At 30.2% G+C, this 25,959-nt stretch overlaps 1 protein-coding gene across 1 annotated transcript; it reads left to right on the top strand.

Annotated features, from left to right (window-relative positions):
* The first annotated feature begins 1,906 nt into the window (after nucleotides 1-1,906).
* On the top strand, nucleotides 1,907-25,959 carry LOC113367122 (acetylcholine receptor subunit alpha-type acr-16-like). The gene is made up of 8 exons (XM_026608751.1): nucleotides 1,907-1,982; nucleotides 14,136-14,323; nucleotides 16,165-16,274; nucleotides 17,778-17,994; nucleotides 19,873-20,200; nucleotides 23,969-24,135; nucleotides 24,283-24,417; nucleotides 25,867-25,959. Exons 1-8 carry the CDS (start codon nucleotides 1,907-1,909, stop codon nucleotides 25,957-25,959), a joined length of 1,314 nt encoding a protein of 437 aa, XP_026464536.1.

Genomic DNA, 25,959 nt, shown 5'->3' with positions numbered 1-25,959 from the left:
TTGGAATATTAAGCTCCAAATTTAGGACATACATGCACGTGTATGTACATTGTAATTAATATAAATCATTATAAATATTATATACATTATACATAGTCCGGTCAATTTTCGCATTCAAGGTAGCAATAATTCATAATGAGCTGTAACTTGGTAAAATTGCTTAAAATACAATTATAAAGGAAATCTCAAAACCGCTCATCGTTCCGGTGCGAGCTAAAAAATTGGCAAAGGTCAAAACATGGCAAACAAGGTCAAAAGTCAAAAAAATAAATGTTTATATTATTAACGTCAAAAAAATAAATATTTCACGATTTTCAGCTAAATGGTCAGTTTTATCTTAAAAATGCCTAAATCAAATTGTCTACTACAAAAATTGTATCATTACTTTTTTTTCCTCAGAACCATCGTTTCATAGATATATTACTTTGAAAAGTATATTTAAACGCCACCTACGACGTAATGAACTTAGCGCGTTTTTTACGTGGCCTATTTCACGGGTCTGTTGTGATTTTATTCGTTTCGGAACTATAGCAAAAAAACTAGTTGGGTGTATGGCATCGGGCCTTAAGGCAAATTGCTGGAACTTTCCGCACCGAAACAAAATGTTCGAGGAATGCTGAATGTTTAGAAATAGATTATTATTAATATTGTAACATTGTCTAATATTTATAAGAATTATATAAACTAAATTACAAAGTTGAAATTATTTGTTCGAAGTATATTAGAACTTTAGTCAGAATTAAAAATAAAATCTGAATTATTTTCAATATACAAAAAAGATTTTTTTTGAAAAAAAAAGTTGAGTTTTTTTCCAAGATTAATTATTTTGTTAAGTCAAGCAGAAAGTTCTTTGAATCATTTAAATCGGACGCCTAGTTCTCTCAAAAACTACCATTTTTTGCACATTTAGCTCCGTATCTTCGAAATGGCTGGGCCTGCCTTTTCCAAAATCTGACAAACACTTCTGACAATCATTACTAATTGAATGTTTTTTAGAACATTCAAATCGGATGCTCCGTTCTCTCAAAAACTCGATTTCTATTTTCTGCACACTTTGCTCTTTATCTCCGTAACTTCTGAACCTGCGTTTGCCAAAAACTAATCTGCTCTTCTCCCTATCAATAGAAATCCAATGTTTTTTGAACCATTCAAATCGGTTAATCCGTGCGCTTGAAAACGTGACTGGAAATTTGTATCCATACATACATACACACACACATCCATTTTTTCTGAGGTATGCCAAAATGTTCAGAAACCTTCAAAACGTCGAAAAATGTAAAAATTTTCAATTTCGATTTTTGGACGATTACAATAACTTATCCTACGGGAAGTTAATAATATTAACATATATTAATAATATTATTATTATACGTAATTCGACACAATTACATTATCAAATGTTCATATAAAAATCAGGCTTCAATTAACTATTCAAATCGTTATTTCGAAAATTTCTTTAATTGACTGAATTTTTCCCAATAGAGAAGCGCTTGGATTTAGAATGCCTCTAGGTACCAAATTTTATAATCATTTATGCGTTATGAATGACACTAGTTCAATTTCTTTTATTCACAGTATTACCCTATGTTGATGAACTATTCAAAATCATCTCTATATATTTCAATAGTCCTGGTTTAACAGAAGCACAATGCGTATTTATGTCCAAGTAGTTTTGATTGTTATATCACATGGTCATATTAGAGTTCATCGTATCAGGACAGTTCCCGTTAAAGCTCATTGTCGCTTGCGCAATCACAGAGCGAGGATACCCATTGAAAAAATCATTTCGAGCAGTTATTTACATTTAAATTTGTGACGATTTAAATTTTTATTGCCACCTGTGCTAAAGTTACATTATAACAAGAGTTGTTAGTGCTACTTTAGTGAAATAAGTAATTATACAGACATGATTTTACGATACATTCTGTTGCTTTTTGTGTGTTTATTTATTAGAGAAGTTAGAAATGCTGATACAGACGATGGTGAGTTATTGTCAACACTTCAGTTAATTAATAATATTCTTGATAATTTTATTTAATGTTCGGCGCATATAAATACAAACACAATTTGACATAAGTAACTGCATCGTAGATATTGAACTTTTCTAATCTATTTGCCAAATGAAAAGATTCTGAATGAATAACTTCATGTTCTTATCATGAAAACTGAATAATATTAAGAAAAATTTGAACGTTTTATACACTTTTAGTTTTCTTGAATTTGGGTTATAATGAATGTACTTACCAAACAATTGATAAATTCTTAAAATTCGCAATAGCAAAACCAAATAAAACAGTTGTTATTAATAACCTAAGTCATAACCTACTTAAATTGTGATGATTAAACTCAAAATAACGAATAAAATAGTACATGAACTGCCAATCTGGTTAGCAATAATTGAGTGAAACATGTATAATCAAAAAATAATGAGCAGAATAAATGAACAATGAAAAAAAAATATATATAGTCATTGAGTGAAAAGCATCTATGAAAGTTAAGTTGGCATAATCAAAATTGCCTTCGAAAAATTCTGAAATACTACCTAGTAAAAGATGACGTATTTGCAAAAAAAAACAGTGATTTGAAACAGAATTGAAAATATTCATTAATATCTTTATTTTTATTAATACTATTACATATGTAATTGATTGGCAGTCAAGTCCCACTAAAAATTATATAGAGATATGGAAAACAAAATTAAAAAAAAACTAATATAATTATTTCCAACAGCAAAAATGGGATAGTTCATAAAATTTTTCGTTTTTATCGCAAAGAATGAATACTTGAAAATTAAATATAAAGCGCAGTATAGAAAATTACACGAAATAATATGTATTTGACTTTTTGACTTTTATAGAGAATATAAAGGATACTAACTTTTGAACAATTATAACGTAAGTACGGACAGAATGATATGGTGTTTAGTTTTTTAATGATATTTAAATTTATTTTTTCAATGATACTGTATCCCGTCGCAATCGTTTTTACTTATCTTTTATTTAAGTAGAAACTATGATAAAATAATTATTAAGAAAAAATGCAACTAGTTACAAAAACAATTTTGTCCATATTGTATGGATATTATAATATAAGGACATACTGATTGTGAGATGCTATTTTTTAATAAGGTAGTCAATAAATCGCTTGGTCCTCTTTGGAACATCAGCAAGCACAAGCACCAACATTCGCCGGTCTTAGAGCGGTAAAATAAAATAAAACACCTGAATATTGCAGTAAAATCGGTCAAAATCACTAGGACTGGCATAAGTTCAATTATTTTAATAGAGATAAATATAATATATATATATATATATATATATATATATATATATATATATATATATATATAATACCTATATATAAATCCCCAAAAACATAATAAAATCACCTTCAAAATAAACTTTTGAAGGCGCGGTACAAGTTTGAACTGATGATTTCGACAATATTGTGACAATGACGCTCAACATCTGACAGAATTATTATTATAGCTGCCTTCATGTTATACGTTCGCGGAAACATTACTAGAACTAGTTGAATGTTGCTTGAACTTCCCGAAATGTGTAATGATTGACTTAATTAACCGACATTGAAATTTAGATATTTAGATAAAATTTTCAACTGTTTATTTCAAAAATAAAGTTTTCGCTTTCACTTAAATCTAAAGATTGCGATTTTCTATTGAATTCTCTGAAACACTTTTATATATTACATTAATTATAGTGCTTGTATGCAGGGCCGGTCTGGAGTCCTCAGCGCAAGCATGCAATTTCTTTTCTAGCGCCCCTCCCACCAATTTTAACTGTTTTAATAGTTTATCATTAAAATTATATACATATATAGGTAAATTTTGTTAATAAATTTTTAATCATTTTGAAATTAGTACACAAAAAATTTGATATTATTTGAAAGCGCCTAAAATACATTGATTTTAAATTTATTCAGAAAATCGAAGCGATTCGCGGGTTGATTTCTAACGTGCAATAATATTAATATTTGGGTTTTGAAATATTTTATTTATTTATTTTGCGATTTGTTTTATTGGGCAAATTATGGAAAGAGTGCAAAAAATACTGGCTGTTCATTTTTAAACATAGCACTCATATTTCATGTTGGATTTTTTAAATATTATTTTCATTTCATTTTTCATTATTTACAATATCTAAAATTGCATACAATTGATATTGTAAAGGCCAAATATAATAAAGTATTTGTCTTTAATTTCCCATCAGGTTCAGAGTATCAGATTGTTGTTTTATTGTTGTTATATTTTTAACGTATTTTAAAAATATTATTCAAAGATTAGTAAAAGGTGCAAAGAAATTACATATTTCTTGAACGATATTAAAGAAAACTAATATATTTGTATCTGTATTATTTCTGCATAGTTAATAATTAAATTTGTAGTATTTAATTTAATTTAGTATGTAAAGCACCACTAGGTATGAAAAAAGCTTAATAATTATTGTTCTCAAGTAAATTTTGATTCCATTATTCATATTTGCTTCATTTCCATAACCCGAACCACGCATGCTTTAAAAAATCAAAGTTCATCAGATGCGAAATATTTGAAACCAAAAAAAGAGTTACAATTCAATTTCTCGGAATAAATAAGCCATTTTCTAAGCACTGATTCCCCATTTTCCACTTTTCTCTATTATAATTTGTGTCTATATAATTTCTTTTTTGATTCCACGTTAACTTCAATTGAAGAAAAAACGGCGCTCTAAGGCGTTCGCCCGCATTTTTTGCATGCATCGCATTCAAGGTAGGACCGGCCCCCTGCTTGTATGTCCTAAAAATTCAGCTTATTATTGCAAATCTTAATTAATTTATATAATTATAATCAATTTTCGTAAGACTTAAACATTATCGCAATGTTAATTTTCAATAAAAACGTCGTCAAAAAATTAATAAGCTTAATATATAATTTTGTGAAATATTAAGCATCTATTATAAGAAAATACTGGCATGATTTCATATATCATGTACGCAGTCCTTGATATTATTTAATCATTCAAATTAAATGTAACATTTTTTACATAACTAGAGATGTTTTGTAAAGTGCTCACTTTTTGCTAATTCTAAAGCAGCTTCTTTATTTCGAGTTTATTTCATGGCTTTAAAAAGTGCGAAATACAATGTCCCTTTATGGCTGACAATTGTAAATTTCTCAAATATACTAAATGTCCTTAATGGAACAATTGTAAATAAAATAAAGAATAAAAAAAATGTGTGAAATTCAAATTTTGTGAAATTCATTTTTGAAACACCATGAAAGTGACTTCTTATAATTCATCATATGGTTCAAACTTTGATGAATTTTTAAAATAAAACTACTTGTCGTGGGGATGTAATATTTTAGTATGTTCTTTAGGTTATCTATAAACATAAAATTTATTAGTTATCTATAAACATAAAAGATTTATTAAATTTTTTTCATTCAACAGTTAATTTCGAAGAAACGGCTCGGCCGACACACATATACATGCCTTTTCCAAATTTGATATCATTCAATTCAGAAACGTCGAGAAAACATAAAATTAGCAAATCGGATTTTTGGCCGAAAACACAAATGTTAAATTATGAATGTTCTAAATAAGGCCATTGCATCATATACAATTTGTCCATATATACTATTTCTCCATATATACCATTTTTCCGTATTTTTCCTATTTGTCTCACCCTGTGCGCTGTTCTTTTTTTTAGCAGCTCTTATAATTGTAAAAATTTGATTATGTAATAGTATTAATAATAGTAAAGCACTTCCTATGACTGGAAATGACTCCAAATGAAGCCCAAAAAAAATTACATTAAAAGCAATTGAGTCTTGTCATGGAGAAAGGGAGTCCAATTATAAACTACATCTTATATCTTACAAATCACACCATCTGATCCTTTGTTATCAATTGTATACAGTGCGTCAGTTTGTGGTTCTTTATGTTTAGATCATTGTCCTTGTTCATTTTGGTGCCACTTAATATAACAATAACTTTATTGTTATCGGTCTCGATTAACGCGCTCGTATTCTATATTGAGACAAGTGGATAAACGTCTTTAAAATATCCTGTAACAGTAAATGCATTACCTCATATGATGTGTGAAATCATAGACCCCTGGTGTTAGAAAAGAGTGAAAATATTACAACGCTATTTAAATGAATAAAGCAATGAGTGAATGAGTAGTTTTATTGAACCACAAATTAAAGATAATATTAGGGGCCACGAGCGTCCATCTGTTTTGAGAGGATCCAACTATTTTTTTTAAATTTTTGTATTTCTTTAACTAAATAGTTTTAAATAATATTGTTTCACTTTTGTTTTATGAATTTTGAATTTTCTCAATTTAAAATAATGAATGATAATTAATATTCAAATTATAGATCGGTCATATCACCATTTCAATGGCACGAGTAGTAGATTACCTGTCTTTTGGGTAAGATATTAAGGTATTTTCACTAGAATTAATTTTAGAGGTGTTAGGTATATCACTATAAGGTATTTTCACTAGAATTAATTTAGAAAAAATGAAAATTTAAAATTAACTTTGAAATTTAGTTTATATAATTCTGAAAAATGGATAAAGTTCTCCAATTTATAATGAAATATAAAATAAGGAGCTTCATTTTAACTAGGCGGTAGCTTGATTAGAATTTGTTAGAACATATTTCATTTACTAACCAACAGTGCTAATAACAAAAAAAAACGAACAACGAAACAAAATACGTTGTGAATTTTTAAAAATTGCGCATTTTATCGACGTTTCAAGCTATTCTGAATCAAATGAGACCAAATTTGTAAACGTATGTGTGTGTGTATGTGTATGTGTGTGAACAGATTTTTTGCCGTAAATAGACGTTTTCTCCAAAACGGCTGGACCGATTTCAAAAATTTAAAAGCTATTCGATGTATCTCGACTAGCGTTGTGCAATGATCGGCCTCGCCGTTTCTTCGTGAATATCAGAAAAGTGAAAACCTTTTCGTCCACGTTTTAGCCCGCAATTCTAAATCAATTTTGAAAACTCGAAAATCGTTCGAAAGATAATGTGGTTTGGAATCGACCTGATTAATATTTGGTAAAGATCGGCCGGGCAGTTTTCTTCAATAAAGTGTTAAAAAAAATTAACGATTTTTATAAAATTTTTTTTGGTGATAGATTTCATGGTCTTCTAGATCAAACTACAATATTACGACCCTACGACAAGTCGTTTAATTTTGAAAATTCGCCAAGGTTTGCAAAAATTAGCATTGTTTTCTTGGATTTGTCAAAATTAGACCTTTGATCGACGTTTTCTCAAGAACGCCTGAACCGATTTCAGAAATTTAAAAGCCATTTGATTTATCTCAATGAGGGCGCTGCGGATCTTTAAGCACCACTTTACCATGTGTATTAGTATCAAATGGCACATTGATTTTTCATAATACTAAGAGTTCTCAGACAAATCTACGAGTATTTCGATAAATATATTATATTTATATAAATATATGGATATTAGCATCTTTAATTTCAAAATCTTTTCCGATGTTTAAAAATAATTACCTATATAGCAATATATATTTGAAGCAAATAATTGCTAATAACTTAAATATCTTAAATAACCGTAATACACATGTAACATTATGCACGCGCCTACTTTATTGGTTGAAATGATATCATATAAACAGGAAGCGACAATCACAAATCTTTCCTCTTTCGGGCAAAACTGATTTTGAGGAGCACGTTTACAATTATTTGTTCAATTGATACCATAAATTAATCAATGTTAAATTTGCTTTGTGCACAGAACAAAATATATAAAATATTGACAAAAGATGTAATGTATGTAAATAATAAAAAAAATGAAATTTGTGAATTGCACAACACTTCTACAATATGCTAAGGATTGCGAAATAGTTATGATAAATTTAGCAATCTCATATTTAGAGCCAATCATATCATTCCAATCATTAGAATTATCAAAAAACTTTGAAGGAGTTGTTATCATATGATGAGTTAGATGTTGGTATACATATCGGTATATCAACCGATTTGAATAATTTAAAAACATTCGATTCCAATTAATAAAATGACGTGCTGATTAGTTATTAAAAAAATTAAATTACGTTACGGAAAGTTCAATCAATTTTTCATAAAGCACAATGCGATCTATCACTAGTTCTATGAAACATTTAATATACAATTCGATCACTATTATTATTAATTGATGCAGTATATCCTTCTAGGTCACTCGGAGTGTGAAAAACTAAGATCAAATCATTACATTTTTTCATATTTTTGTTAGAAAATTACCATCTTTAATCTCATCTTAAGATTTCGAGAGATATTTAGACCTTATACATCTCTATATTAATGAAAGCATCAAATAGATGCATAATCCAATTATTGTAATTATTGTAATTTATTAATTATCTTTGTTTCTCTATGCAATCACACTCGAACTGTGTATAAATTTCTGGAAAAATCTGTTTCTATGAAACTAAATCATTCGCTTTGTATTAACAAATTAGACGATCTGATAAATTTAGAAAACTAGTTGGTTTGGTATTTAGCCTTGAGGCAAGTTACATGAACTTCCCGATATGTGTAAATAATCGACTTAATCAAAAAAAAGTGTAAATAATATACTTTATCAATCCTACTTTAAAAAAACGATAATAATTTTAGCAAAGTTTGACGAATTTTTAAAATTAAACTACTTGTCGTAAGGCCATAATATTACAGTAAGTTCTATAAGAACATGATGTATATCGCCAAAAAAAGTTACATGAAAATCGGCTTAATTTTTTTTTTCAACAGTTAATTACAAGAAAACGGCTCGGTAGATTTTCACCTAAAATTAATCAGTACCATTCCCAACTAATATCTTTAGAACAGTTTTTGTTTTTTTAAAATCGGTTCGGTAGGATGGGCTTAAATATGGACGAAAAGTTTAACACTTTTTTTCAACAGTTAATTACAAGAAAACGGCTCGGTAGATTTTCACCTAAAATTAATCAGTACCATTCCCAACTATTATATACTTTATTATCTTTCGAACAGTTTTTGATTTTTTAAAATCGGTTCGGTAGAATGAGCTTAAATGTGGACGAAAAGTTTAACACTTTTTTTCAACAGTTAATTACAAGAAAACGGCTCGGTAGATTTTCACCTAAAATTAATCAGTACCATTCCCAACTAATATCTTTCGAACAGTTTTTGATTTTTTAAAATCGGTTCGGTAGGATTAGCTTAAATGTGGACGAAAAGTTTAACACTTTTTTTCAAATTGCAAAGAAACGGCTTGGCAGATCGTCGCACAAAACTGACAAACGATAGTCCTCACCGAAATACATCAAATGGCTTTTAAATTTCTGAAATCGGTTCAGGCGCTTTTGAGAAAACGTCGATCAAAAGTCTAGTTTTGACAAATGTCAAAAAAACTATACCAATTTTTGCAAACTTTGACGAATTTTTAAAGCTAAACGAGTTGTCGTAGGGCCGTAATATTTTAGTATGACCTAGAAAACTATGGTATCTACCGTCAAAAAAAAAATCATAAAAAATGTCGAAATTTTTTTTTTTAAACGTTATTACAAGAAAACGGCCCGGCCGATCTTTACCAAAAACTAATCAGCACGATTCCCAACCAATATCTATCGAATGGTTTTTGAATTTTCAGAATCGATTCAGAATTGCGGGCTAAAACGTGGACGAAAATTTTTCACTTTTCTGCAATTTACAAAGAAACGGCCAGGCCGATCGCCGCACAAAACTAAGAGACGATAGTCCTCATTGAGATACATCAAATGGCTTTTAAATTTTTGAAATCGGTCCAGCCGTTTTTGGAGAAAACGTCGATTTACGGCAAAAAATCTGTTCACATACACACACACACACATACACACACACACATACTTTTTCCAAATTTGGTCTCAATCGATTCAGAATGGCTTGAAACGTCGAGAAAACATAAAATTAGCGAATCGGATTTTTTGATGAAAACATAAACTTCTCCTTCGGGAAGTTAATTATTTTGTTTCCAATAAACATTATTATTACCTACATTACAAACAAACAAGGATTTTGCTATAAAATTTAAATGCACAGTAGTAAATTCTCCTGGTATATCATTGCTCTTTGTGACTATATAGATAATACGATGAGAGAGAAATTATTAACGAAGGCCAAAACATTGTCATTGAGAAAATGATAATTGTTGCAGGGTCAAAAGACACATTAATGTAACTATATTATTCACAAATAGTCATTTTACTAGTTGAGATGATAGGATGCTCCAATTTCGTATGCAAGTATAATCTGAACAACAAAACTAGTTGTGTATAGCATCGTACCTTGAGGCAAATTGCTGGAACTTCCCGTACCGTAACGAAATGTTCGAGGAATTGAAAATGTATTGAAATAGATTATTATAAATACTATAACATTGTCTAATATTTATAAGAATTATATAAACTGAATTACAAAGTTAAAATTATTTATTTTCAGTATATAAGTGCGCTTTAGAACTTTAGCTAGAATTAAAATTAAAATCCGAATTAATAAAAAAAATTAAATAAAAAAAATTCCCCCAAAAGCAATCGTTTCGTCAACACAAACAGAAAGTTTTTCGAATCATTTATCGGATGCTTAATTCTCTCAAAAACTCGATTTCTATTCTATTTTTTGCCCTCTGTGCTTCGTATCTCCGAATCGGCTGAACTAACTTTTGCCAAAAACTAATCAACACGTCTCCTTATCAATAGGAATCGATTTTTTTTTATTCATTCAAATGAATTGTTCCGTAGTTCCAAAATCGTCGAATTAATAAAAATTGTATCCACACATACGCACACACATTCATTTTTTCTAAGGTATGCAAAAATGCTCAGAAACCTCTGAACCGTGAAATTATGCAAAAATTTTCAATTTCTATTTTTGGACGATTGAATTAACGGGATGTGAACAAATCCGCAAATCCTTGTTGTAACCTATTGCCATTATTGTTTCTTAAAATATGATTACCTATTGCTGAAAGAGGATAAATAACGTTTAAGAGAAGCATTTATATGTGTTAAATTCTAAATGTATATCTAAAGAATTAGTTATATTTTGGATCCAATTAAATACATTTTGTTACACTTATTTTTGTTTGCTGAATTGGCAAAGCTCGCGCTATTTGTATGAATGAAACTGAACTTTGTCGTACTGTTTATAATCATTGAAAAGTATCATGTTGCATTATATTGTTTGAAGGTCATTCGATAACATAAATAACTACGCTTTGTGACTTATTGTTAGATCATAACATGCTTCCAAGCAAAAATAACCTAACAGTAAGTTCAAACATGTGGCGGGAAAAACTCAGTGGCATATACCCTACTCAAACCCCAGGGATACTGGGTTCGAGTCCTTGTGCTGATATAGGAATTGCAAGTTGCATGAACTTCCCTAAATGTGTAATAATGAGATGCTTAGATAAAATTTTCAACTGTTTATTTTGAAAATAGTGTTTTCGATTTAAATTATCTGTAATTATATTAAATATAGTGCAGAGACATGTGTTTGTATGTCCTAAAATTGTAGCTTATTATTTCAAATTTTAATTAATTTATATAATTCAACCAATTTTCTAAGAACTTGTTTAGTGCCATCGCGGATTTTCAATATTGAGTTTATTTCACTGGTTTTCAAATTTGTGAAATTCAAATTTTGACTCTTGGTTCAAATTCTAATCATATTTTTTCAAACTTTGAGGAATTAAAATTATACGAAGGCCGTAATATTCTAGTAAGTTCCTTAGGACCATAATATCTATCAACATAAGTTTTATCACAATATTTTTTAGATTATTTTTAGATCATAACATGCTTTCAAGCAAAAATAACCTAATAGTAAGTTCAAACATGTATCGGGAAAAGCTCAGTGGCATATACCCTACTCAAACCCCAGGGATACTGGGTTCGAGTCCTTGTGCTAATATAGGAATTGCAAGTTGCATGAACTTCCCTAAATGTATAATAATTACATGCTTAGATAGAATTTTCAACTGTTTATTTTGAAAGTTTAAATAGAGTTTTCGATTTAAATTATCTGTAATTATATTAAATATAGTGCAGAGACATGTGCTATGTCCTAAAATTGTAGCTTATTATTTCAAATTTTAATTAATTTATATAATTCAACCAATTTTCTTAGAACTTGTTTAGTGCAATCGCGGATTTTCAATATCGAGTTTATTTTTCAGTGGCTTTTAAATTTGCGAACTTCAAATTTTGTCTTTTGGTTCAAATTCTAATCATATTTTTGCAAACTTTGATGAATTAAAATTATACGAGGGCCGTAATATTTTAGTGTGTTTCTTAGGGCCATGATATATATCAACATAAGTTTTATCACATTTTTTTTTCAATAGTTAATTGCTAACGGCTTGGACGATTTTTGTTCAAAACTAATCCTCATGTTCCCGAAATAACACATTTCGAATAGTTTTTTAATTTTTAAAATCGATTCAGATTTTTTGGCTAAAACGTGGACGTCAAAATATATTTTATTATGAAGTAAATTATTTTACAAGTTCTTCAATTTCAAGATAACACATTTACAGAATGTAAATAACATAATTAATTAAAAAATAATTTGATTTAAACTAAATATGTAACAAAGATTCAAATATGTGCACTATTTTGACCAAAAAAGTATTTTTCCATTTTTCTCAGTTTTAAGTGTAATGCAAGATTAAAATGCAAGATTTTCACACTATATTGTACTCATAATTAACTTCCCGTAGGGTAAGTTAATTTCAAGCAAAAGTAATCGCAAACAAATCTAAAATGAAAATGTTTATATATCTTTACGCTTTATAGTATTCTGATCATTTTGGCATACCTTGAAAAAATAAATGTAGGGAGAAGTCCTGTAACGGCAGACGGCACCTAACGCCGGATACTCCATTTAACACGTATTATTTAAAGGAGTGTAAATCTTTCTATTTCAAAATACAAATAAAAGGGGCGTGAGGGGCACACAGGTACAGGATCATACGCCGAGCCTCGCCTGTGATGCACACGGCCATGGCGGAAGCAACCCTTTGCTGTTTTAGGTGCAAAATCACGACGTCACCTAAATATCAATGAATGTAATTCTAGCATATTTATGGATTTACATTTGAGTAGCATTCATAGATAAAAGTAGTACTTGACTGTTATCCGTGAAATGGTAGAATATTATTAGATATTTTAAACAATTTTAGTGGGTACCACCAAATGGACGAAAATGTCTGTGCCTTAGCACCGGACACTAAGTCGTTCCTTAGCGCCGAACAGTAAACATATTGACATTTCTTGTGAGAATTGACGTAATTTATTCTAATTATTTAATTTTGTTCTGTATGAGTGCTAACGGTCACTATATATTCCCATTTTTCGTATTTTCTAGTTAAAGAACAAAAAGTTTATGATAAATACTCCAGCTGAGAGCATCGGTGTGGCCCAGCCAAAAAGGTGGAGGAATAGTGACTTTTTTTGTAATATCTAAGAATATTCTTCAAGCACACATGTGCAGACATTCTAGAGTGTAAGGATGCCTACATATGTGTTGAATGCAGATTATTTTGAAATGACTGGTACTAGGTGCCACTTTTATAAAAATCATATTTTTTGTTACCAAATTTTAATTGATAGTGTAAATTATTTTTTAGCAAAGGTTGCGTTTTTGTTAATTTAGTACGATTTCTAACTTTGTTATCTAACATAAGTCATAATTTAATAAACGTTTCGTAAAATATTTTTTGATTTATTTATAAATAACCTTAGGTGTCCGACTTCTCCCTATGTGTGTGTATGTATGTGCGGATATAATTTTTCGTCGACAATTTCGAGAACACGGATCAACCAATTTGAATAATTCAAAAAACATTCGATTCATATTGAGTCGTGCTGATTAGTCTTTGGCAAAAACAGGTCCGGCCGATCTGAAAATACGAGGCAAAAAGTGCAAAAAATGATAATTAAATTTATGAGAGAACGGAGCGTCTAATTTCAATGATTTAAAAAAAAAATTGGCTTGCCCACCGCTTTGAGAATAAGCGATCCATATTTTGAAAATAACATTTTATGATAAAAGTATATAAAATATCTGAAATACTGTTATTTATCTTTCAGCATCCAAATCAGCACAGAACCTCACGTGGTCAGACAAAATTAAAAAAAGTTTGTTGGCGGATTACGATAAGTTTACAAGACCGGCAGAAAGAGATAATACAACTACAGTGCAAGTAGGACTAGTTATTACGCATGTCGACTTGGATGAACAAACGGCCGTAATGACTGTCAATGGATGGACGAAAATGGTAATCCACTAATAATAGGAATAGTTAAAATTGGCGAATTATAAGAATAGTTAATTTGTTAAAATTAGCCTTTCTTATTCGATTAGAAATTCTACCAGGTTTTCCACAATGGATAAGAGTATGCGTCAGTAAGTAGTTAAAATATTCACGAAGTTGAACCAAAAATACTTTATTAAAAATGTTATACTCAATAGATAATTAGAAAAGAGTTCTAATTACATCTATGGGTGGATCAGTTTATAGTTCGGCATGGCGTGCTTGCCATACCAAACTATTTCACGAGTATATTGGCCAAGACCCTGGATGTTGTTATTTGAATGATCCTCAAATTTATGTAAAAGTTTCCAGTAAGCATTTTAATTTGTTCAAGTATCATCGGTACGTCATCCGTTCATGTATATATTTTGTAGAGTAATAGTGTCTCGTCAGTGTCTATTGATTTGTTGAGTACTAGACGTAAAGCTTCCACCAATAGTCGATAGACTTTGTTTTTTATCTGATTTACGAACTCCTGATTTACATATGTTTATAATCTTAAAAATATTTGTTTATAATTTTAGAATGAATTTTTAAATTAAAGTAGGCTGTTTATAACTAACTAAATTTAATGAAGTGATTGATAACTGATAACAAAATACTAAAGTACAGCCATGCGAATGAACGAATTATATAAGGTACACGCCGCGTACGTCTAAAATATTTTTTGATGTCTACATAATCGCTTAAACGCGGCGAAAATGTGTTAAATCGTTTAAATAATTTTGATGTGATTCGTTATTTACAGTATCTGAAGCCCAAGGAACATTTGACAAACTAAAAACTAATAATATAATTATAGATATAATGAAATAGCACCCTAAATAACCAGAAACCACTTAAACGCTTAAATTGTATAAAAATAATCAAATAATATCAAAACTAAATTCACGTTGAAAAAAAACATGTTTAATTATCCAATAAAAAAATAAAGAACTTGGTTTAGAATAAAACAACAGTGCAGCAAAGCATTCCTTACCAAAATAAATATTGACTATGCCAATTATAATAATAGTATTCTGTGGTTAGAGCTCAAATCTTCCAATCCGGGTTCTGGGTTCAAAACTAAGCTCGGTCAGGCTGATATCAAGCATGAGACATTCGTTATTACTTGAGAATATGGATTTAAAATATATTTCCAAGTGAATCTGGGATTGCTAAGTCAAATTAATTTTTTTTTTTTTCAATTATAAGCTATTAAAATACATAGTATTAGAAAATTGGTTCTTAGAGAAATAATGCATAATTTAGGAATTGTTAGGTCTCTGGCTCTAAAAAATAGAACATAATTTTTTTCCAGTGTCTAACAGCTTTGTCATTGTTAATAACGCGTGAAGAGATCGAATAAGCAGCAAAAACAAAAACTAGTTAAAATCGACAAAAAGCCATCGATACATTTTTAACAATGTTCCGTCTATTAAAAAAATGTAATTCCTTTTTCACATATATCTGTATCTTTTTATATGTGCCAAATAAACTATAATATACATCCAAAATAAGTGCGTTGAAGGAGCATGCACAGAAAAAAATAATGTAATTGCATTTAAAATATTTTTTTAAAGTCTATATTACATTATTACGTACTCTACATACAAATTTATATAATTTAACAGTGTAAGTAATTAATAGATATGTATATATCATTAGGACAAACGGTATATATCTACTGAATATTGCGTATATTTCCTCGCGTTCATGGTCCCAAAATGTGCTAATATAAGCCTACATTTAATATGACAAGGAATGTATGTCATATAAAAATTCATTAATAACAATATTTATTCACATAATTTGTTTCTTTCAAGACATGGAAAGATCCGAAGTTAGTATGGGATCCAGAGCAATTCAATGGAGTTAAGACCATTCATTTAGCGGATCACGAAATTTGGCAGCCCGATATTTTGCTATATAATAGGTACATATACACACGATATTATTTAACTTAATATATATATATATATATATATATATATAATATATGTAATCTTACTACTGATAACTGTTAACCAACTGTTAATTGTAATAATCTGCATTAATAATACAATATCAATTAATTTCTTGTATTTCCGAGCTAATTCAAGCCATTATAAAAAATCCACAATTCACTACACATCAAAACAAGACGGACTCATCTTTTATTTTAAAATACGTGCTACTAGATCGTGCAATCTTATGGCACACTGACTATTATAATATTAATTAATATTATAATGTGCACTCATAAACCCTATTTTATATGGAGTGCTAATCGAGCGCAAAAAAGTGCTCAAACATAGAAGGGTATGTGACGTCATATGTCTGAGCGAACATTTCCGACGACAATCGCGGACTCTCCCGATTGATTAAATGTCGTATGTCATATGTTTTATTTTAAAAATATAATGGCAATTGTGATGGCTGATAATTTTGTTCGGCAATGATCGCTCAAGCATGAGACGTCACATACCCATCTATATTAGAGCACTTTTACAACAGAAAACATATGAGGACTAGCAGTCCATGTAGTGTAATGTCTATGTGTAAACTATAATATATGATTATATACATACATACTTTAATATATTTCGCTAACAGATCGATCATACCTGACCACACAATCGCAATTGTATAACAACAACCCACCTTAACTTAAATATACTTACAAAATTGCAACAAAACAAATTGTACACGAAATAACTTACCACAACAAAATACTTCAATAATCAATTAGTACCGTTTTTAAGCAATTTCGTTTCGCACTCTTCGCCAACTCATTCTTCGTCAACAAATTTGCAACTAAAGCACTCGCTTTCAATGCTTCTGATGCTTTCACAACTACTGCACTCGCCTCTGCAGCATCCTTAGCTTCTTTTTTCTTAAGCATTACTTCTAATGCCAAAAAATTTTCTCCAAAACATTTTCCTGCAGTAAACTTTTCTCCAGTGCACACTCCTTCGGTGCACACTTCGCAAATGCACTTACTTTTGACGCACATACTTCTGGTGCACATACTTCTGATGCACATACTTCTGGTGCACATACTTCTGGTGGGCATACTTTTGCTGCACATACCTTTCAAGCGCATACTTCTGATGCACTTATCACTGGTTCAATGACTTCGGTGCACGTTTTACCAATGTATCTTGTAAGCATTCACAGCGTAAATAAGTTTATTTGATTAGTTTAATCATAAAAAATAGAAAGAAGTTGGCTTCAGGTGTGGGAAGCCAATCCATATGCAACGATCTTTCTGCATGTGACGTGGCTTACCAGACTTGAAGCAAGATCCTTGCTAATTTCTCGGTTAGGAGCACTTCAACGCAACATGCTCCATACCGCTACAATGTCACCCAACTTATTAAAATTTATAAGTAATTTTCGTCATCCTCATTATGAAGTAAATAGTAATATTCTTTGTTATATATATTTTTTTATCCAGTGCCACAGGCAGCAGCATTGATCATTACGGAAACACGTTGGCAATCGTATTCAATGGGGGCGATGTACTATGGGTGCCGCCTTCTACATTTTCCGCTTTTTGCGAATTGGATTTGACATATTGGCCATACGACACTCAGCATTGCCGTATTAAACTTGGATCTTGGACATATGATGCAAATCAACTAGATATAGTTCTGTCAACGCCTGATACAACGGTAAGAAATCTTACAATTCTGATAATGAGAATAATCACTAAATTTAATATATAAAGCATCCAACATAGAAACATCGGTTTTTAAATATTACTAAGCTAGTGGTGCATGGCATCGTCCCTTAAGGCAAAGTTCTATAGTCATAATATAAGAGCTAAAAAAAACTAACGACAACGATTTTATATGTTTACATAAAAAATAAATGAAACCTAATCAAGCGGAATTAGAATCAAAGACATAAGCTCATATTTCTAAGAATTATGAAAACCGAATTACAAAGGTAAAATTATTTATTTGAAAAATATGAGCTTCAGAATTTTATCTAGAATTAAAATTAAAATCCAAATCATGTTCTATATTCAAAAAAGAATATTTTGTAAATTTTTTTTTAATTTTGAAATAAAAAAAAAATGTCTTCCCCAAAAACTATTCGTTTCTTTGCACTATCAAAACAAGCAAAATTTATTTTAAAACATTGAAATCGAAAGCTTTATCCTTCAAAATATACCATTTTTTGCACAGTTAGCTCCGTGTCTCCGAAACGACTGGACCTGTCTCTGCTGAAAACTAATCACCATTTCTCCACATCATTATAAATTGAATGTTTATTGAATCATTCAAATCGGACGGTGTATTTTCACAAAAACTTAATTTATATTTGCTGCCTTCTTTGCTCCGTATCTCTGAAACGGCTAGGCCAACCTTTGCCAAAAACTAATCAGCACGATTCAATAGGAATCGATTGCTTTTTGAATCATTCAAATCGATTGATATGTAATCCCGTAGACATAGACGAGAAATTGAATCCACACATACATACACACATCTATATTTTGTAAGGTATGCCAAAATGTTCAGAAACATCAATAACGTGAAGATATAACTAAAAGTTCATTTTGATTCTTACCCTACAAGAAGTTAAAACATTTTACATTAAATTTGAAAAAAAATCTTTCACTTCTATTTTGCCTTATCACATTACGTCGAGGTCACCAATTAAAGCGATGATAAGACTTTACGGTGATGGTTATAATTAAAGAAAAGTTTACTATTTCACAGTTGTTAACTTCCCGTAGGATAAGTTATAGTAATGGGCCAAAAATGGGAAATAATTTTTTTTGTATATCTTTACGTTTAAGAGGTTTTTGAACTTTTTGGCATACCACAGAAAATGTGGTTTTTCGTCGACATTTTCAGGAGAGATTTGAATGATTAAAAAGCAATCGTTTCCTACTGATGGGGATTAGTGCTGATTAGTTTTTGGAAAAAATTGGTCCAGCCGTTTCGGAGATATGAAGCAAAGAGTGAAGAATATAAAAATCTAGATTGCCAATTTGAATTACCCAAAAAATATTTCATTCGTAATGATGAGGAGAAGTGGTGATTAGTTTTTGGCAAAGGCAGATGTAGCCGTTTTGGAGATACTGAGCTAAATGTGCAAAAATTGGCAGTTTTTGAGAGAACTAAGCACCGATAAAGCGATTGCTTTTGGGGAAAGTATTTTTTTATTATTATTTTTTTTAATTTCCAAAAAATATTATTTTATGTTTTGTATGTATTATTTATGCATTGGATATTAATAAATGAGTGCCCAAGTTGTTTGGATGCGCCCTGGATCAGTTGATCGATTTCACTTTCTAATCACGTGAATTATGATAGCTATCACAAATATATTTCTTTAGGTACTCCGAACTTTTATTTTGATTCAATTACACCTCAAAATCAACGTAAAATCATATTAAAACCGTTTTTATATCAACATTTGGATTTGGTCAAACAATATTGACTTACCTTTCATTATACTTGCAATTTTATGTGTAAGAATCCAAGAAATTAATATGGTATTAATAATTATTTTTCAACTTGTATCTCATATTTCAGGACTTTACTGAATTACTTATCAGTAATAACGAATGGCAAGTCAAAGATTATACAGCTGAACGTCATCAGAAGTACTATCCTTGCTGTCCAGAACCATACGCTGATGTGGAATTTAACATAACACTAACTCGACGGTCGCCAACTTATTCATCTTTAGTTATAACTCCGGCATCGATTGTGGTCCTCATGACTTTGCTCAGTTTCTGGTTGCCACCGACAGCTGGAGAAAAAATTATACTTAATTCTTGCAACGCTATCATAATATGCATTCTTATGATGTATTTTAGCCAAAAGTTACCAGTCATGGCAAACCATACGCCATTAGTGGGTAAATATTATGTATAAGCTAGATATGATAAAAATTTCATTTTTTAATTGCATTCTAAGTAATGCAAACCAATAAAAAAGATATGGCACAAATATAAAAAATAAACCTAATATATTAATTAAATCCTAGAGATGAAAGATAAAACTTGTAAAAAATATTAGGTGAACAACTATGCTTTCGCTGTTTTTCGATAAAAATTTTACTTTATTATAAAAAAAACTATTACATCTGAATCATTCAAAGAATTGCGCATCACTAAACACAACTTATGTCCATCTTTCTGGCAGAGCTCGAATACTTTGACGCCAGAAGTGTTCGTCTTTTGAGGCTACCCACGAATCAAGTCATTTTCTGATGTCTTCATATGAGTAGAACTGTTGATCAGCCAGGCCATGTGCCATCGAACGGAACAAGTAAAAATCGGACAGAGCAATATCTGGGGAATATAGCGAGAACTTGCCATTTGAGAGTTTCCAAGTAGGATCTAACAGGCTTGGTAACGTGAAGCCGAGCGTTGTCATGCAGTAAAATCACTTTTTCGTGCCACTGCTCGTATTGTGGCCGTTTTTCGCGCAGTACTCGATACCGTTTCCCAGTGATGGTTTCGCTCGGTTTCAACAGCTCATAATAAATAACACCGACCTGGTCCCATCAAATGTAGAGCATAATCTTCGCAGCGTGAATATTTGGCCGAGCTGCTGTAATGTAGTCATCACGATTCATGTCACGATGCGATGAAGAAACCCTTTCTTTCTTGCCGCTGGAGCAGTTGTTCACAGGCGCAGAAACGACGCTCGACGCCTCTTGGCTTCGACTCATAAGGATTCCAAGTTTTTTACTTCTTTTCACTTCCAACGCGTGCATTTGCTTCGAAATGGCTTGACGGGTAACTTCTAATTCTGAAGCAAGCTCTTATTTAGTTTGGCACGAATCTTCTTCGAGCAAATCCTTCAATTTAACGTTTTTGAAGGTTTTGGACATTCCTTCGCGAGGACGGTCGTCAACATCAAAATCACTTTTTTTGAAACGACGAAACCAATCATGGCATGTTAAAAAATAAACACTTCCCGCAAACAACGATTGTTTGGCATAATATTAGACATTTTTACTTAACCAGAACTATATAATGCAAAAACAAAATCACTTATAGCATTTTGTTTACCATATGTCTAAGCTTGGTTCGTGACGTTTTGGATGTATCAAAATCGACCGATCCTTACTGCTAGAGTATTAGCGTTGCGCACCTAATATATTAAATTAAAACCAATACAAAACACAAGTTTGTACAAATTGTATATTTTATTTCTATATTTTCATTTTTTTATTTTTAACTTTCCGAAAGAGAAGTTTATTAACTTCCCGTAGGGTAAGTTATTGTAATGGGCCGAAAATCGGAATTGAAAATTTTAACATCGACGTTTTGAAGGTTTCTGAACGTTTTGGCATACCTCAGAAAAAATGGATGTGTGTGTGTGTGTATGTGTGTGTGTGTGTATGTATGTATGGATACAAATTTCCAGTCACGTTTTAGGGCGCACGGATCAACCGATTTGAATGGTTCAAAAAACATTCGATTCCTATTGATAGGGAAAAGAGCTGATTAGTTTTTGGCAAAGGCAGGTCAAGCCGTTTCGGCGATACATTAATAAGAATACGTGATTAATATTTTTTATACAAATTATAAACAATAACGATTTTGAAAAACATATTTGATCCAACGTACCATCGTCTACTCTAACCTCGATCTTTATAAAAAAAATATAATAATAAAAATATTTAGTAATTATCATTGTTAATATGCATCAAGTTATAACAAAAATGAAGATTACTCAATGGTAATATGAAATGCAATCCCGGTATCCCGGTTTACCCAAAAACCTAAATCTTATTTGTACATCTAAATGGTGCTTACTAAAAATTAATTAATATTATTAGAAAATGGGCTAAAATTTTCATTGCATCAGATTTAATGACCTAGTAAAACGGCTCTGTCTATTAAAGAAAATATGAATTTCAATGGAACCATAATGAAGTAAAGATAATTAAAATGTTTATCAAACAAGATTGCTTTTTTGGTAGGGTGCGATGAACAGACGTGGGCTACAGGTTGGAGTGTGCCACATTTCGCTAAGAATTTCGTTAAGAAAGTTTTTACCCTCGTACGCTTTTACGAGAAATGTCATCCAATTTTTATTTGAAAAAGTCAAGTAATTATGAAATATATTATATAGACATATAATCTTTGAAATGCAAAGTGATTTTTGCCGATTGTTTACATCGAGTTTTTGTGGAATTCTTATGCATTTGCACACTAAAATTTTGATTAATTATTCAAACGTCTTATTTATTTATTTTCATCACTTCAGTCATCATGCTTCTTAACAAAAAACAGGGAAAAATCGCAAGTACCAGCTAAAGTTTCCTGGAAGGCGATTACTTCACAATCAGCTGTGAAAAAACTCAAAAAAAAGCCTTCGGTTTCTTCAAATAAAGACATTGATTTTTGCTTGATTTGCAATAAATTGATTCGGGCAAAGCTGACAAGAAAAAACTCCATCAAGTGCGATAACTGCGACAGACACTGTACTTGAATGTTGCAAAATGTTTTTTTCAACTTTTTTATCATTCCAACTTTATAACTCCTTCTTTCCTTAATAATAACATTATTACTGAAGTAATTGTTTTTTAATTTCTACCCTTCACTTTGTGTCAACGATTGTGAATTTTGTAAATTTGACAACGGATTCGTAATTAGCGAATTTGAAATCCCTCGGATTAAAAATTTGTAGCTTATAATTCCTATAATTTCTGGTGAAAACTTCTGTGACAAATGCCCCACGAAATGGCTTATATCAAAAATAGTATTACGGATGCTTTTATCTCTTTATTAACATCTGTATAAATATATATTTCCCATGTTCAAGGGTTGTTTGGTTTTCTCTGAAGCTATTTTTTATTTGCTTAATATAACTAAAATAATAATAATAATTTTCTTAATAGCAGCATTTTTCAGATAAAAATTTGGGTGACCCATATCTTCCTACATTTTTGGAGAACACGTCCAAACATAAATGCAAGCATCTGCAATGATAAAAAGCTGCATTTTGGTATACCCTCTCAACTAAAAAAATCAAGAAAATATTTTCTTTATTGACCATTTTTGAAAAGAAAAACGTGGCCCACTTGTCTCCACTGCACTATACTAGTTAGTTAAAATGACAATATTTGTTTTATTTTTAATAGTTTTATTTTCCAAAAACTTTGAGTGTATTGTTTTTTCGAAATTCACAAATAAACTGCAAAAGTTTATTAAATACATTAGCAGAAATAAAAATATTTTTAATCTAATTGTAGTTAGTCTTAAAAAAACGTAAAAATCATACTTATTAAAGGTTTGATCGAAGGAATTGAAAGAACAAAAATTCCAAAATCAAATTTGTACGATTAAATCAGCCAAAGGAAGACTGATACTCGAATTGAATAAATATTGATATATGTATTTAAATATATGCAATACAATAATTTATAATATATTTTATTTAAGCTTAATAATTATTGCAACCCCTCAAATCAAATTCAAAATGAGTAATTTATAAATTACAAAATATCTAAATATTAAAAAACTTATATATTTAATTTATAATTAATGAAATTTTCTATCATTATGAATAGCTTAATTTCAATTGTAAATAATTCTTGATGCAACTGACCAAAATTAAGACCAAGTCTATTTTTTATTCTATTTAACATATTACATTTGCATTTCAGTGCTTTTCTATAGCAGCAGTTTAATAATGGTGACATTTTCATTGATTATTGCCGTGGTAGTCCTAAACTTGGCTCGAACAAAGCATTCAGCACCCTTACCGTGGACCATAAAAAATATGTTAAACTGCTTAGGACCATGGTTGGGCCTAAAACATTTTATGCAAGAAGTATGTATAGATTTTTTAGCGAGATCTAAGTGAATAAATGATTTAAATATCTTTCATTAATTACTTAATTAATTATAACTTTTAATTTATCATCTACGTGAAAATGAATTTCGTAATTGAATATGATCATTTTCTTTATTATTACAGCCACCAGTACCTTGCAATAGGCCAGAAGAGCTTAGGGAGCAACCGAATGCATCAAATTTTGATGAAATGACTTCTACCGATGATCGTCAGATGATTGCACCATCTTCTGCCTCTAAACAGCCCGCACTTTATCAAGTATTTATCAGTATCTTATGTTTAATTTGATTAACTTCATTATTTAAAACTTTTACGTATTCTGCATTTTGAAAATATTCCGATTTGTATTAAATAAACAACATTTTTGGATCTAAATTAGTCATCACTTAGCAGATCATTTAAAATACACAATAATCAAATGTAAAGCAATTAATAAAATTTTAAACTTATAGATCATTAAATAGTTACATAGAATACATAAATAAAATTCCTCAACGGTAATTTTTAAAGCTTAAAATTTTATTTTATATCTGTTTTTATAGATTTAACTTATATTTTATTTTAATTTTGCCGAGTCTGCACAATTTATGGGACCCGTTTAGTTTTGAACAATTTATGGGATTTTCCTTCATTCATTTAAATATTTTAAAGAAAACTAGTAGTGAATGGCGTCGTGTCTTAAGGCAAATAGCTGGAACTTTCCGTAGCAAAAATAAATAGGTTTGAAAAGTCTTCAATTTTTTCTTAGAGCCTAAAATAAATAGATTTTTAAGAATTTTAAAATTTTTGAAAGAAATTGACCTTTTTAAAGAAAATGATTTTTGTATATTTTAGCATATTTTGGAAATTTTTAATTTTTTTTTCAAAGCAATCGCTATGCGTTAGCTGCGTAAAAACGAAATATAAAAGCGCGTGGGCGCCGCGTCGCAGAATAACGGATAAACATTGGTACAGAACCCATAGAAATGTAAACAAAATTTGTTCTTGTTATTAAAAGATTAAAATATATATAAATTATCTGACAATTTGATGTGCATATGTCTAATAATCAGTTTTATTCGCCAAATAGCATTTTTTGTACCTTTTTTATTGTATCTCCAAAACCGTTAGACCTGCCTTCTTTCAAATTTTATCAGTTTTTCATTTCGCTAATACAAATACTTTTTTTTAAATCGTTCAGATCGTATGCTCCATTTTCTCAAAACTTGAACTACCATTTTTGGCACTTTTTGCGCCGTATCTTCGGAATGGCTGAACCTGCTTCTGCCAAAAAACAGCACGTCTCCTTATCAATAGGAATCGAATGTTTTTTGAATTATTGAAATCGGTTGATCCGTGATCTCGAAATCGTGGACGATAAATTGTATCCGCACATACATACACACACAAATGCTTTCATTTTTTCTAATAATAAGGTATGTCAAAATATTCAGAAACCTCTGAAACGTAAAGATATATGAACATTTTTGTTTTCGATTTTTTTGCGACTACTATAACTTACTCTATGATAAGTTAATAATATTTGCAAATAACAGATATATCAATAACATTATGACACGCAACTAAAACTTATATGTCTAGTAAGCTCTATCTGATCTTAAGACGAATATAATGAGGAAAAATAAAAATCACAAAAACTTTCATATGTAAGATAAATATGATCAACTTTTACAATGCCTCTCACAGTATTTTGATCTTTTGCCTTAGGATTGGTTACTTCTGGCCGCAGCTTTAGACAGAGTTGGATTCTTAGTATATTGTTTTGTTTTCGCAATAATGGCGGCAGTTTATTCAATTTAG

The sequence above is a fragment of the Ctenocephalides felis genome, unplaced genomic scaffold (assembly GCF_003426905.1).
Source record: "Ctenocephalides felis isolate EL2017-DRISC unplaced genomic scaffold, ASM342690v1 CF-g0.4_SCAFFOLD_01170, whole genome shotgun sequence".
Taxonomy (NCBI): Eukaryota; Metazoa; Arthropoda; class Insecta; order Siphonaptera; family Pulicidae; genus Ctenocephalides; species Ctenocephalides felis.
The sequence above is the reverse complement of the archived record's forward strand: the minus strand, read 5'-3'. Positions and strand labels throughout refer to the sequence as shown.